At 47.0% G+C, this 12,894-nt stretch overlaps 1 protein-coding gene across 2 annotated transcripts in view; it reads right to left on the reverse strand.

Annotated features, from left to right (window-relative positions):
• SLC25A13 (solute carrier family 25 member 13) overlaps positions 1–12,894 on the reverse strand; it is a 184,125-nt gene that overhangs the window by 135,390 nt on the left and 35,841 nt on the right. Inside the window, exons 2-3 of one of the 2 annotated variants that reach the window (XM_068235062.1) lie at positions 6,112–6,165; positions 3,281–3,423 (exon numbers count right to left, since the gene is read on the reverse strand). In XM_068235062.1, coding sequence (XP_068091163.1) covers positions 3,281–3,423; positions 6,112–6,165 — 197 coding nt within the window. Of the gene's footprint in view, positions 1–3,280; positions 3,424–6,111; positions 6,181–12,894 lie in introns of those variants that run through there. The other variant, XM_068235061.1, reaches the window with a different exon arrangement.

The following is a 12,894-nucleotide window of genomic DNA, read 5'->3' on the forward strand; positions in this document are numbered from 1 at the left end:
GATCTTTATCCTGAGCGATTGTCCACGTGAAGATCCGCGGCCTCGCTCGGAGAACGCCATTCTCTTTCATATATTATTTTCCTGAAAAATGTTTCTCGGAGAAGGAACATTACGTCCAAATGACAAATAATTGCAGCGTGCACAATAGACGATGCGTGGGGCCGGGCGCGAGTCACGAGACGCCGTATAATGCCGCGGAAAAGTAGGTTATATGTGACTTTCCATTAGATGATTCCATCTCTCATCGCGTCGGTGGGAGCCTCAAAGTGCAGTGTTGCCGGGCAACAGGAGAATTATGTGTCAGTGAACAATTAACAGCGGTGACACCGGCAGCCCGGCGAGCGTTCGGCTCCATCTGACACCTTTGCATGCATGCAAACCTCCCCTCCACCAGCGAGAACAGGAAATACAGAGAGGTGCGAATACTTATCACCATCAAATAGCTATTGTCAGCCTGAGACAGAGCCGTGCGCAGAAAGAGCGGCGGATCCCAGAGAAAGGCCGCGGATAAGAGGCGGATAGCAGGACGAATATTTGTGGTATCATTAATCAGCGCAATAGTCATTGTATCAACACGTGAAGAGCGCTGAACGGACTGTACCACTGGGGGGCGCTAGAGAGGGGGCCTCAGATACAGGATAATCAGTCCTTACATGGGATTTACATGAAAACACTGTTACGGTTTGTAGGGGAAAAAAATCCACTAAAAAAATGCTTTAAAAGGTGCTGCACACATATTTTTGTCATTTAAATTAAACTCAAAGTGAAAAAAACGTACGGTACATATTGAATTGTATGTATGTACAGTAAGGATAAAGGAAAAGAACATTAGTAGCAAAGAAGAGAGTCTAATATTTTTATTTTTTAGTTATATAGCTTTCTATTTAACATTACATCATTCTGTCACAGTTGCAGTTTTAAAACCACACTTGTCTTGTAACCTTTAAGGTGGCCATACACTGGCCCGATTCGCGGCCGTTTCGACAGCAGATTCGATCCTGGGATCGAATCTGCTGCCAATCGTTCGCGCTAAACGCACCCGCCGATCCGATTTCCTCCCGAAATCGGATCGGTCCGTCGATCGCGCCGTGCGGGAAATTACCCTCGATCGCCTGCGGGTAGGGAGCGCGTCGCTAGCGGCGGCCAATCCGATACAGGTATACATTACCTGACGCTGGCTCCCGGGCGTCTTCTCCGCATCTTCTCCGCGCTGCACCTGCTCCATCCCGGCGCTTCCTGTCACTGCAGTGACCAGGAAGTTCAAATAGAGGGCGCTCTATTTGAACTTCCTGGTCATGGAGTGACACAGGAAGCGCCGGGATGGAGCAGGTGCAGCGTGGAGAAGATGCGGAGAAGACGCCCGGGAGCCAGCGTCAGGTAATGTATAGGGGGAGGGGGGACAGGCGGCAGCGGCGGCTCCACAGATTGTGATCGGTTTCAGGCTGAAATCGATTCACAATCTGTTTGCAGTAAAGGCAGCCATACGATCCCTCTCTGATCAGATAGGGATCTGTCAGCTGGTCGATCTAATGGCAAATCGACCAGTGTATGGCTACCTTTACAGATTGGTGTGGACGTGGCAGCAACCCCAGGAGAGCCTAACGCCGATCGGCTTGCAGTCCTGGGGGCAGGGTTTGCAGAGGATCCCTGCTTGAATGACAGAGCTCCGCCCCGTCATCAGCCTCCCAGCTGTGATCAGCGCTAGGAGACTGCTAGACGGCGAAACCGCTGTCTAATAAGTGTACAGCACTGCAGATCTAAGGCAGCGCTGTACTGGGGACAGCCATGTGACACGGGTGTCTCCCTGGGAGACACTGGAGTGATCTCATAGGCTGAAGGCTATGACAGCTGATCACGGTGATTGGCTGGCGGAGGGAGGGCTACTGAAAAAAAAATGTAAAAAAAAAAAAAAAAATAGTTATTTAGCAAATATTTATAAAAAAACAAAAACAAAAAAACATTGGGGGAGCGATCAGACCCCACCAACAGAGAGCTCTGTTTGGTGGGGATAAAAGGGGGGGGGGGGGGGGGGAACACTTGTGTGCCGACATGTGCGGCCCTGCAGCAAGGCCTTGAAGCTGCAGTGGCCTATTTTGGAAAAAATGGCCTCTTCTTTAGGGGGTTTAATAGCTATAATAGTTCACTGAAAAGTCCGCCCCTCGTGTCATTTCTCAAGCTCTGCATGCTTTACATGAAACAGAAATAACTAGACCTGGCTTCCCACCCGATATCGATGGGAGGTGTGTGGCCTGCAGCAACGTGGACACTGGAGAAACCACTGTTATATACTCCATGTAGCAATTACAAGGCCCCGTTCACACAGATAATAAATGCCCCCCCCCCCCCCCAAAAAAAAAACACTGTGCATTTTCACGATTTTTGAGCAATCGCGATTCACGGTTTAAATACATTGCTATCGCGATGGCTCTAAAATCGTGAAAAAAATGCTGCATGCTGCACGTTTGTGTTTACAGCGAATCACCAGCGATCGAGGCAGTGAGATCACTGCAATACAGCTTTCATTGCACTAGCACATATGCGACCGCCGGTGATTCAGTGGTTGGCAGTAAACGGCCACTAATCACCCCAGTGTGAGTGGGCCCTTACTTCCGTGGCTGGTTTTGTTTGATAGGCGGATGCCGACTAGTCAAGGCTAAGGTAGAACTGTACACGTACAAGAGTCTTACCACCACAAACACTTACAATATGCCACCAGATAGACTATCGGATAGATCCCTCTCTGATGGAACCTGATCAGAGATCAATCTCATCTGATCAGAGAGGGATCTATCACCTGATCCCCCCCCTCCCCCCCCCCCCCGTGGTGAGTTCTGAAAGCTCACTTGTCTGCCAGAACAAAGCCTCGCTTCTCCCTGTGTATACCGTCACCGCGAGCACCTGCACCATGTGACACTGACACTTGTGGTGATGTCACCATACACGCTGGTGTCATGTGGTACGGGTGCTCACCAGGCACAGGAGGAAGCAGGGAGGCGTGCCAGAAGACAGACCGCCTCCACCATACAGTATGGTCCAGCTGTGAGATTAGGCTGACCCCTCACCACCTCATAGACCGCCTCCCCCATACAGTATGGCACAGCTGTGAGATTAGGTTGGCTGTAGAAGGTTGGTCCCTCACCACCCCATAGACCGCCTCCCCCATACAGTATGGTCCAGCTGTGAGATTAGGCTGGCCCCTCACCACCCCATAGACCGCCTCCACCATACCAGTCCCGCACAGTGGATAGAATGGATTAGTCACAAGGCGCCAAGCTCTTACCCGTCCTTGGTTTGGTCCACCACCCCTGTCAGGAGCTGCACAGTTTGGGGGTTCGGTTCTCCATCTCCGGTGAGGTTCAGGTAACGTCTGACAAAGTCCAGAGGAGACATAAAATGGTCTCCATTCTTTTCCACGCTGGCATACTATAGAAGAAGAAAGGGAGAAGAAGGTTATAGATATCTCACAACACAATCTTATGGTGCCTTACATGTAAGGTGGGGGAACCCCAGCAAGCCCCATCTAACAAGTTGCCTTTATAGAGAAAGGATTTGTCCAGAAAGAAGATAGGCTGCGCTGTCAAAGTAAGAAAAACAAGGTTGGGCTGCGAACAGTTCTAAACCATCTAATGGTGGCAACTAATAATCCAATCTTTGTCCAATCCTACCAAATCTATGTAGTAGAAAGCTAAACTGAGTGAAAACATTGAATGGATACTTAACCACTTAAGGACCAGGGCTGTTTTGAATGATCTGTGCTGCGTGGGCTCTCCAGCCCACAGCACAGATCGTGTAAAAGGCAGGGCGATCAGACTTCCCCCCCCCCCCCTTCTTTCCCCACTAGGGACCTGCTGGGGGGGGTCTGATCGCCGCCGCTCCGTGTGGCCGAGCGGTAGGGCTCCTCAAAGCCCCCCTCCGCAGCGCGATTCCTTCCTCTCGCTCCATTGGCGGCACAGGACGGCGATGCGTCCAGCTCCACCTCTGATAGGCTTCAGCCTATCACACGGCGGTGATCCCCGGCCAATCAGAGGCCAGGGATCGCCGATCTCCTTTACGGCGCTGCTGCGCAGTAGCGCCGCATTGATGTAAACAGCGGGGATTTCTTCCCCGCGTGTTTACAATTAGCCTGCGAGACGCGATCGGCGGCTCGCAGGCTGTTCACGGAGACACCCTCCGTGAACTGACAAAACGACCAGCAGTCGCCTATCGGCGTTAGCTGGTCGTTAAGTGGTTAAGCAGTCACTTAAATTGCATACAAATAAGATTGGACAAAAAAAGATTGGATCATTAGTGGCTACGTACATCGCTGGAGAGATTTTTTTCTTTAAAAGGCACCTGGAATGACCAGGGATATGGAGGCTGCCACAGTTATTTCCTTTTAAGCAATGCACATTGCCTGGCTGTCCTGCTGATCCTCTGCCTCCAATACATTTAGTCATAGCCCCTGAACAAGCATGCAGATCAGGTGACTGGATTAGCTGCATGCTTGTTTCAGGGATTCAGAGACCACTGCAGCCGGAGAGATTAGCAGGACTGCCAGGCAACTGGTATTGTTTAAGAGGAAATACATATTGCAGCCTCCATATACCTCTCACTTTAGGTGTCCTTTAAGTTGAAGTTTTCCCAGAAATCTAATATGACAAGCAGGCCCCTCTCTGGTGTCGTGTGTTACATAATAAAATGTCAGGACCAGTTGTTTGAAGGGCAACCCTTCCGAAGGCATTTAGGGAATATTGTAGCTTACTGCCACGCCCTCCTTCCCCACAAAAGTGACAAACATGGATTCAGTGCTCTTTGGCAGAAAAACAAAAATACATGGGGGTCTATATACAAACTGCAGCATATGCGCAAACAAAAATACATGGGGGTCTATATAGAAACTGCAGCATATGCGCAAACAAAAATACATGGGGGTCTATATACAAACTGCAGCATATGCGCAAACAAAAATACATGGGGGTCTATATACAAACTGCAGCATATGCGCAAACAAAATACATGGGGGTCTGTATACAAACTGCAGCATATGCGCAAACAAAATACATGGGGGTCTATATACAAACTGCAGCATATGCGCAAACAAAAAAAACACATGGGGGTCTACATACAAACTACAGCATATGCAAAACAAAAATACATGGGGGTCTATATACAAACTGCAGCATATGCACAAACAAAAAAAACACATGGGGGTCTACATACAAACTACAGCATATGCAAAACAAAAATACATGGGGGTCTATATACAAACTGCAGCATATGCACAAACAAAAAAAACACATGGGGGTCTATATACAAACTGCAGCATATGCAAAACAAAAATACATGGGGGTCTATATACAAACTGCAGCATATGCACAAACAAAAATACATGGGGGTCTATATACAAACTGCAGCATATGCGCAAACAAAAATACATGGGGGTCTATATACAAACTGCAGCATATGCACAAACAAAAATACATGGGGGTCTATATACAAACTGCAGCATATGCGCAAACAAACCCAACAACAAAAAATATCTGGATCGCAAGAAAACCACTTAGCACTGCGATTGCTATGCGATTTTCTGCACTTCTATCCTTTCAATCCAAGCGCAAATGATCAGAACATGCAGCACGACTGACGCTTACAAACAGGCAAAATCAGATCGCAATCATGGAACTTACCCCGCAATTTAAATCATGGAGCCAATGTACTTGCTGAGTGCAAACAATCAGCAAAATGCAGCAAAGCACGTATAGAGGAAAACCCTTACTCCAGGGCTATTTTCCACTAGGAAAGGTGATCACAATTGTGGCACTAGTGTGGCTGAGCTTCTATACTCAGCATAGAAGCTCAGTTACACCTAAAACACAGCAGGATGACGACTGCGTTTAGCAGAAAACCACGCTTCAGATTGCACTAGTAGAAACAGTCGCCAGTTAGATTAACTGTCTTCTGCAAAGTGCAGCGTAGTGGAAGAGAGCCCCGACTGCTCCGACCAGGCAGGCAGAGGAAACTTTATACAGCTCTTCTCATGTTAGAAGGGATAAACCGCTGCAGAATGCGTGCAGTATAACAGCGTTCTCTGCAAACGTATGCCTCATATATACTGCACTATCTGCCTCTTACCTTCAGGAATATAGTCTTCAGTTCAGCCTGATCAGCCCTCTTGGTTAGCACTACCTGCAAACATAACATACATGAATGTATCAGTCACCAAATGTACAACAGCACAGGTAATATTATAGCACTGACATCCTCTGCAGCACTTTACAGAGTACATAATCATGTCACTGACTGTCCTCAGAGGAGCTCACACTCTAATCCTACCATAGTCATAGTCTAATGTCCTACCATATTATGTATTTATATAGCACTGACATCTTCTGGAGCACATTACAGAGTACATAGTCATGTCACTGACTGTCCTCAGAGGAGCTCACACTCTAATCCTACCATAGTCATAGTCTAATGTCCTACCATATTATTATTATGTATTTATATAGCACTGACATCTCCTGCAGCACATTACAGAGTACATAGTCATGTCACTGACTGTCCTCAGAGGAGCTCACACTCTAATCCTACCATAGCCATAGTGTAATGTCCTACCATATTAGTATTATGTATTTATATAGCACTGACATCTTCTGCAGCACATTACAGAGTACATAGTCATGTCACTGACTGTCCTCAGAGGAGCTCACACTCTAATCCTACCATAGTCATAGTGTAATGTCCTACCATATTATTATTATTATGTATTTATATAGCACTGACATCTTCTGCAGCGCATTACAGAGTACATAGTCATGTCACTGACTGTCCTCAGAGGAGCTGACACTCTAATCCTACCATAGTCATAGTGTAATGTCCTACCATAGTATTATTATTATGTATTTATATAGCACTGACATCTCCTGCAGCACATTACAGAGTACATAGTCATGTCACTGACTGTCCTCAGAGGAGCTCACACTCTAATCCTACCATAGCCATAGTGTAATGTCCTACCATATTAGTATTATGTATTTATATAGCACTGACATCTTCTGCAGCACATTACAGAGTACATAGTCATGTCACTGACTGTCCTCAGAGGAGCTCACAATCTAATCTCTACCATAGCCATAGTGTAATGTCCTACCATATTAGTATTATGTATTTATATAGCACTGACATCTTCTGCAGCACATTACAGAGTACATAGTCATGTCACTGACTGTCCTCAGAGGAGCTCACACTCTAATCCTACCATAGTCATAGTGTAATGTCCTACCATATTATTATTATGTATTTATATAGCACTGACATCTTCTGCAGCGCATTACAGAGTACATAGTCATGTCACTGACTGTCCTCAGAGGAGCTCACAATCTAATCCTAGCATACACAGTCATTGTTTTATATTCTTATTTTTGTCTAAGGCATTTTTAATTGGGGGTGGAAGGGGGGGAATTCACCTATAAGCTTTTGGGATATGAAATTGTATTATATTCCATGGCATCCCACAAACCATGGATGATTAGTTTTCCAAAATATCACAGAATCGTTTATGATTGTTCAGGTGACCGTGTACCCACGTTCCATGCATGGGCTGTCACAGGCCTCACTGAGAGGGGAGGGTGGAGGATTAGCCAGAGGTTTCACCCAATGCCACCACACAATTGTGTGCATGAGAGAATCTCACGTGTGTGATGCTTCAGCCAATCTGCGTTGTGTTTGTCGTGAACGCTACCCCCTCGTACCGTGTACGGTATAACTGCCAGGGTACCGGTGAAAGCATATTGGTGAAAAGTTTGCAATGATAGAAAAAAGATAGTATCCCAGCAAGGTGGTTTTCATTTTCCTCATTAAGGCCTCTTGCACACTGCAAGTGATTCCGATTCAGATTCCGCTCTTTAATCAGTTTTTACATCCGATTCAGATTCCGATTTGCAGTTTGCTCCCTGCACACTGCAAATCGGAATCTGAAACGGATGTAAAAACAGATTAAAAAGCCGAATCTAAATCTGAATCGCGTGCAGTGTGCAAGAGGCCTTAAAGAGGAACTTCAGCCTAAACAAACATACTGTTATTAAATTACATTAGTTATGTTAATTAGAATAGATAGGTAATATAATCTCTTACCCACCTCGTTTTAAAAGAACAGGCAAATGTTTGATTTCAGGAGGGCAGCCATCTTTTTGGTTGAAAGGAGCTGACAGGGAGCATGAGACACCGTTCTAACTGTCCTGTGTGATCACCCTTCCCAGTAGCTAGCAAACGTGAACAACAACATCAGGGGGAAAAAAAGCCTGGGCAGGTTTTTTTGATGGGAGGAGCCTAGCTAAAAATGCAGCTAAAAATGATGTTTTGGTAAGAAAAACAAAGTTTTGATGCTGTGAAACTGTTAAATACCAAGCCTTTTCAGTTCTGCTGAGTAGATTTTTAGTCCGGAGGTTCATTTTAAACCCCAACAGTCACTGTTCACTCTAGCAGTGTTTCTCTAAACGCCAGTGATACGAAAAGTTCTTGCCAATGTAATTCTAGGTGTGATTTTATTTATTTTTTTTGTTTTTAAAAAAAGCTAATTGCTCAAGCGAGAACACAGACATTGCATGAATGGACAGCTGAAGTGAGAAGTATATGGAGGCTGCCATATTTATTTCCTATTAAACAATACCGGTTGCCTGGCTGTCCTGCTGATCTATTTGGCTGCGGTAACAAGAAACAAGCCTGCAAGGTAAGGTGCAGGAAAGGAGGGACCTGAGAACCATTGACTTGGTCAATTAAGTTTTATTGGATAGAAGAAAAAAAAAAAAAGGCTTCAGTATGCTCGGACGCTATAGAGGTGTAAGTTTCCCAGCATGCATGTAGTAAGGCATAATCACATGACAAGGACCCAGCTAACGCTATACAGGTGTAAGTTTCCCAGCATGCATGTAGTAAGGCCTAATCACATGACAAGGACCCAGCTATCCCTGTACAGGTGTAAGTTTCCCAGCATGCATGTAGTAAGGCCTAATCACATGACAAGGACCCAGCTAACGCTATACAGGTGTAAGTATCCCAGCATGCATGTAGTAAGGCATAATCACATGACAAGGACCCAGCTAACGCTATACAGGTGTAAGTTTCCCAGCATGCATGTAGTAAGGCCTAATCACATGACAAGGACCCAGCTATCCCTGTACAGGTGTAAGTTTCCCAGCATGCATGTAGTAAGGCCTAATCACATGACAAGGACCCAGCTAACGCTATACAGGTGTAAGTTTCCCAGCATGCATGTAGTAAGGCCTAATCACATGACAAGGACCCAGCTAACGCTATACAGGTGTAAGTTTCCCAGCATGCATGTAGTAAGGCCTAATCACATGACAAGGACCCAGCTAACGCTATACAGGTGTAAGTTTCCCAGCATGCATGTAGTAAGGCCTAATCACATGACAAGGACCCAGCTAACGCTATACAGGTGTAAGTTTCCCAGCATGCATGTAGTAAGGCCTAATCACATGACAAGGACCCAGCTAACGCTATACAGGTGTAAGTTTCCCAGCATGCATGTAGTAAGGCCTAATCACATGACAAGGACCCAGCTATCCCTGTACAGGTGTAAGTTTCCCAGCATGCATGTAGTAAGGCCTAATCACATGACAAGGACCCAGCTAACGCTATACAGGTGTAAGTTTCCCAGCATGCATGTAGTAAGGCCTAATCACATGACAAGGACCCAGCTAACGCTATACAGGTGTAAGTATCCCAGCATGCATGTAGTAAGGCCTAATCACATGACAAGGACCCAGCTAACGCTATACAGGTGTAAGTATCCCAGCATGCATGTAGTAAGGCCTAATCACATGACAAGGACCCAGCTAACGCTATACAGGTGTAAGTATCCCAGCATGCATGTAGTAAGGCCTAATCACATGACAAGGACCCAGCTAACGCTATACAGGTGTAAGTTTCCCAGCATGCATATAGTAAGGCCTAATCACATGACAAGGACCCAGCTAACGCTATACAGGTGTAAGTTTCCCAGCATGCATGTAGTAAGGCCTAATCACATGACAAGGACCCAGCTATCCCTGTACAGGTGTAAGTTTCCCAGCATGCATGTAGTAAGGCCTAATCACATGACAAGGACCCAGCTAACGCTATACAGGTGTAAGTATCCCAGCATGCATGTAGTAAGGCCTAATCACATGACAAGGACCCAGCTAACGCTATACAGGTGTAAGTATCCCAGCATGCATGTAGTAAGGCCTAATCACATGACAAGGACCCAGCTAACGCTATACAGGTGTAAGTTTCCCAGCATGCATGTAGTAAGGCATAATCACATGACAAGGACCCAGCTAACGCTATACAGGTGTAAGTTTCCCAGCATGCATGTAGTAAGGCCTAATCACATGACAAGGACCCAGCTAACGCTATACAGGTGTAAGTTTCCCAGCATGCATGTAGTAAGGCCTAATCACATGACAAGGACCCAGCTAACGCTATACAGGTGTAAGTTTCCCAGCATGCATGTAGTAAGGCATAATCACATGACACAAGGGCCCAGCTATCCCTGTACAGGTGCAAGTTTCCCAGCATGCATGTAGTAAGGCCTAATCACATGACAAGGACCCAGCTAACGCTATACAGGTGTAAGTATCCCAGCATGCATGTAGTAAGGCATAATCACATGACAAGGACCCAGCTAACGCTATACAGGTGTAAGTTTCCCAGCATGCATGTAGTAAGGCATAATCACATGACACAAGGGCCCAGCTATCCCTGTACAGGTGCAAGTTTCCCAGCATGCATGTAGTAAGGCCTAATCACATGACAAGGACCCAGCTAACGCTATACAGGTGTAAGTATCCCAGCATGCATGTAGTAAGGCCTAATCACATGACAAGGACCCAGCTAACGCTATAGAGGTGTAAGTATCCCAGCATGCATGTAGTAAGGCATAATCACATGACAAGCGTCCAGCCAAATGTGAACTGACTGCAAGCAAAGCTTTCCTATATAACAAAAAGTTTATGCCAGCGTCAGGAAAGTGACCGATTAGTGCGCTCTTACATGAAGCAGCCGATTGTATCCACACACATTAAGTGTATGAACGAGAACACGGTTATCTCACACACCTCCCCCTTCACCACAATCACTCATTTTGAGCCGTTAGCGGCGGAGAGCGACAGCGCTTGCAGGAAGCCATTCCGCGCAGCCGTCACCCGCTCCACATCTATAGCTGTGAAATGGTTTCAAGCGGGATTCAAATCAAAAATCACTCAGTGACATTATCCCGCGTCCCTATGCAAAAAACCACTTATTTCTGACACACTTTGAGAAATTGCTGGAAGCGTGACAGGTTAGGAGAGACGGCTGCTAAAAGTGTCAGGCAACAAAAGCCAGCCGTAAACAAACATACCAAAAACGGGGAAATAATATTTATTTTATGTGTGTGTTCTCACTCTGCAAGCCTCCATCACTGTGAAAGGCAAATCCCAGGGTTTGTACAGAGCGCAGGAAGCCTCCGGTCCCCGCAGCAGAGGAAAGGGGCCTGACTCTCTGGGGCTCTCGTATAGTCTCCTGAATGCAGCGCTGGCCTCTGCTTGGACCTGCTGAGCATGTGTTCCAGAGGCCACTGCCATGTCCCCCTCTTCTGATGCAAGGGAGGGAGGAAGGCAGCCCAGGCCACTCCCATAAGTCCATGCCCCCCTCTTCTGATGCAAGGGAGGAAGCAAGCCAGCCTAGCCCACTCCCATAAGGCCATGTCACCCTCCTCTGATGCAAGGGAGGGAGCAAGGCAGCCCAGGCCACTCCCATCAGTCCATGCCCCCCTCTTCTGATGCAAGGGAGGGAGCAAGGCAGCCCGGGCCACTCCCTTAAGGCCATGTCCACCTCTTCTGATGCAAGGGAGGAAGCAAGCCAGTCTAGGCCACTCCCATAAGGCCATGTCCCCTCTTCTGATGCAAGGGAGGAAGCAAGGCAGCCTAGGCCACTCCCATAAGGCCATGCCCCCCTCTTCTGATGTAAAGGAGGGAGCAAGGCAGCCCGGGCCACTCCTATAGGGATCCAGAGTGCTACCTTGTCCTGGCTGAATGCACTGCTCTCCTACTCATCCCTTCCACTGGAAACAGTTCTGTTGTGTGCCGCCCCATTGTCTCCACCCTCTACTCCACAGCAACAGAACACATCCGGCTAGTGATGCGTCTGTACAGCACTCAGCCCCAAATGGTGACCTGATGGATCCAGCCATAGTCCCTGCAGGAGGTAGTAATTGTGATCTGCCGGTTGAAGATCTTCCCTGTATGGGCCAACAACTCACGTAACAGATATCGGTTGTCTCTGCAGAAATCTGCCAGTCACAACACCTTCTCTATTAATATCAATTACCACTTCTGCCCGAGCGTTGTACATATGCGCCACAGAACATCCTTTACACAAAACCAGCGGTAATTTGTGTTTTCAGCCCCTGTAAATGCTGAAGATGAAGGCAGGAACCTACCGCAGCTCCGGACCTGTCTATTAATCTGCTAAATGGAAAACACGAGGTGACAAGATATCGGGAAAGTTGTCCTGTTAATCTGCCATAGAAGCCACTTACTCCAGATGTAAAGGGTTTCAATTACCAGACCACTGAGGCTTCCTCAGGAGGGGGGGGAGGCAGGAGAAAGCCTGGAGATTCAGGGGGCTGTAAAAGCACGCGCAAGCCATAAATCTGCCTCAATCTGATCTCCCGGCGCAGCTTCACAGGTAGGGGGTGCAGCTAATGGAGCCAGAACACAAGAAGTAAAATTGCTTTCTCCTGCCGGAGACGGGGAAGGATAAAAATGCACAACGTATTTTAAGGAGCCTTTAGCGCAAAAGGGGTGGGGGGGGGGGGGGGGGTTGGGGTAGAGAGCCACACACACAAAAAAAAAAAAGAAAGAACTCCGC

This window comes from Hyperolius riggenbachi, chromosome 5, assembly GCF_040937935.1.
Source record: "Hyperolius riggenbachi isolate aHypRig1 chromosome 5, aHypRig1.pri, whole genome shotgun sequence".
Classification (NCBI taxonomy): domain Eukaryota; kingdom Metazoa; phylum Chordata; class Amphibia; order Anura; family Hyperoliidae; genus Hyperolius; species Hyperolius riggenbachi.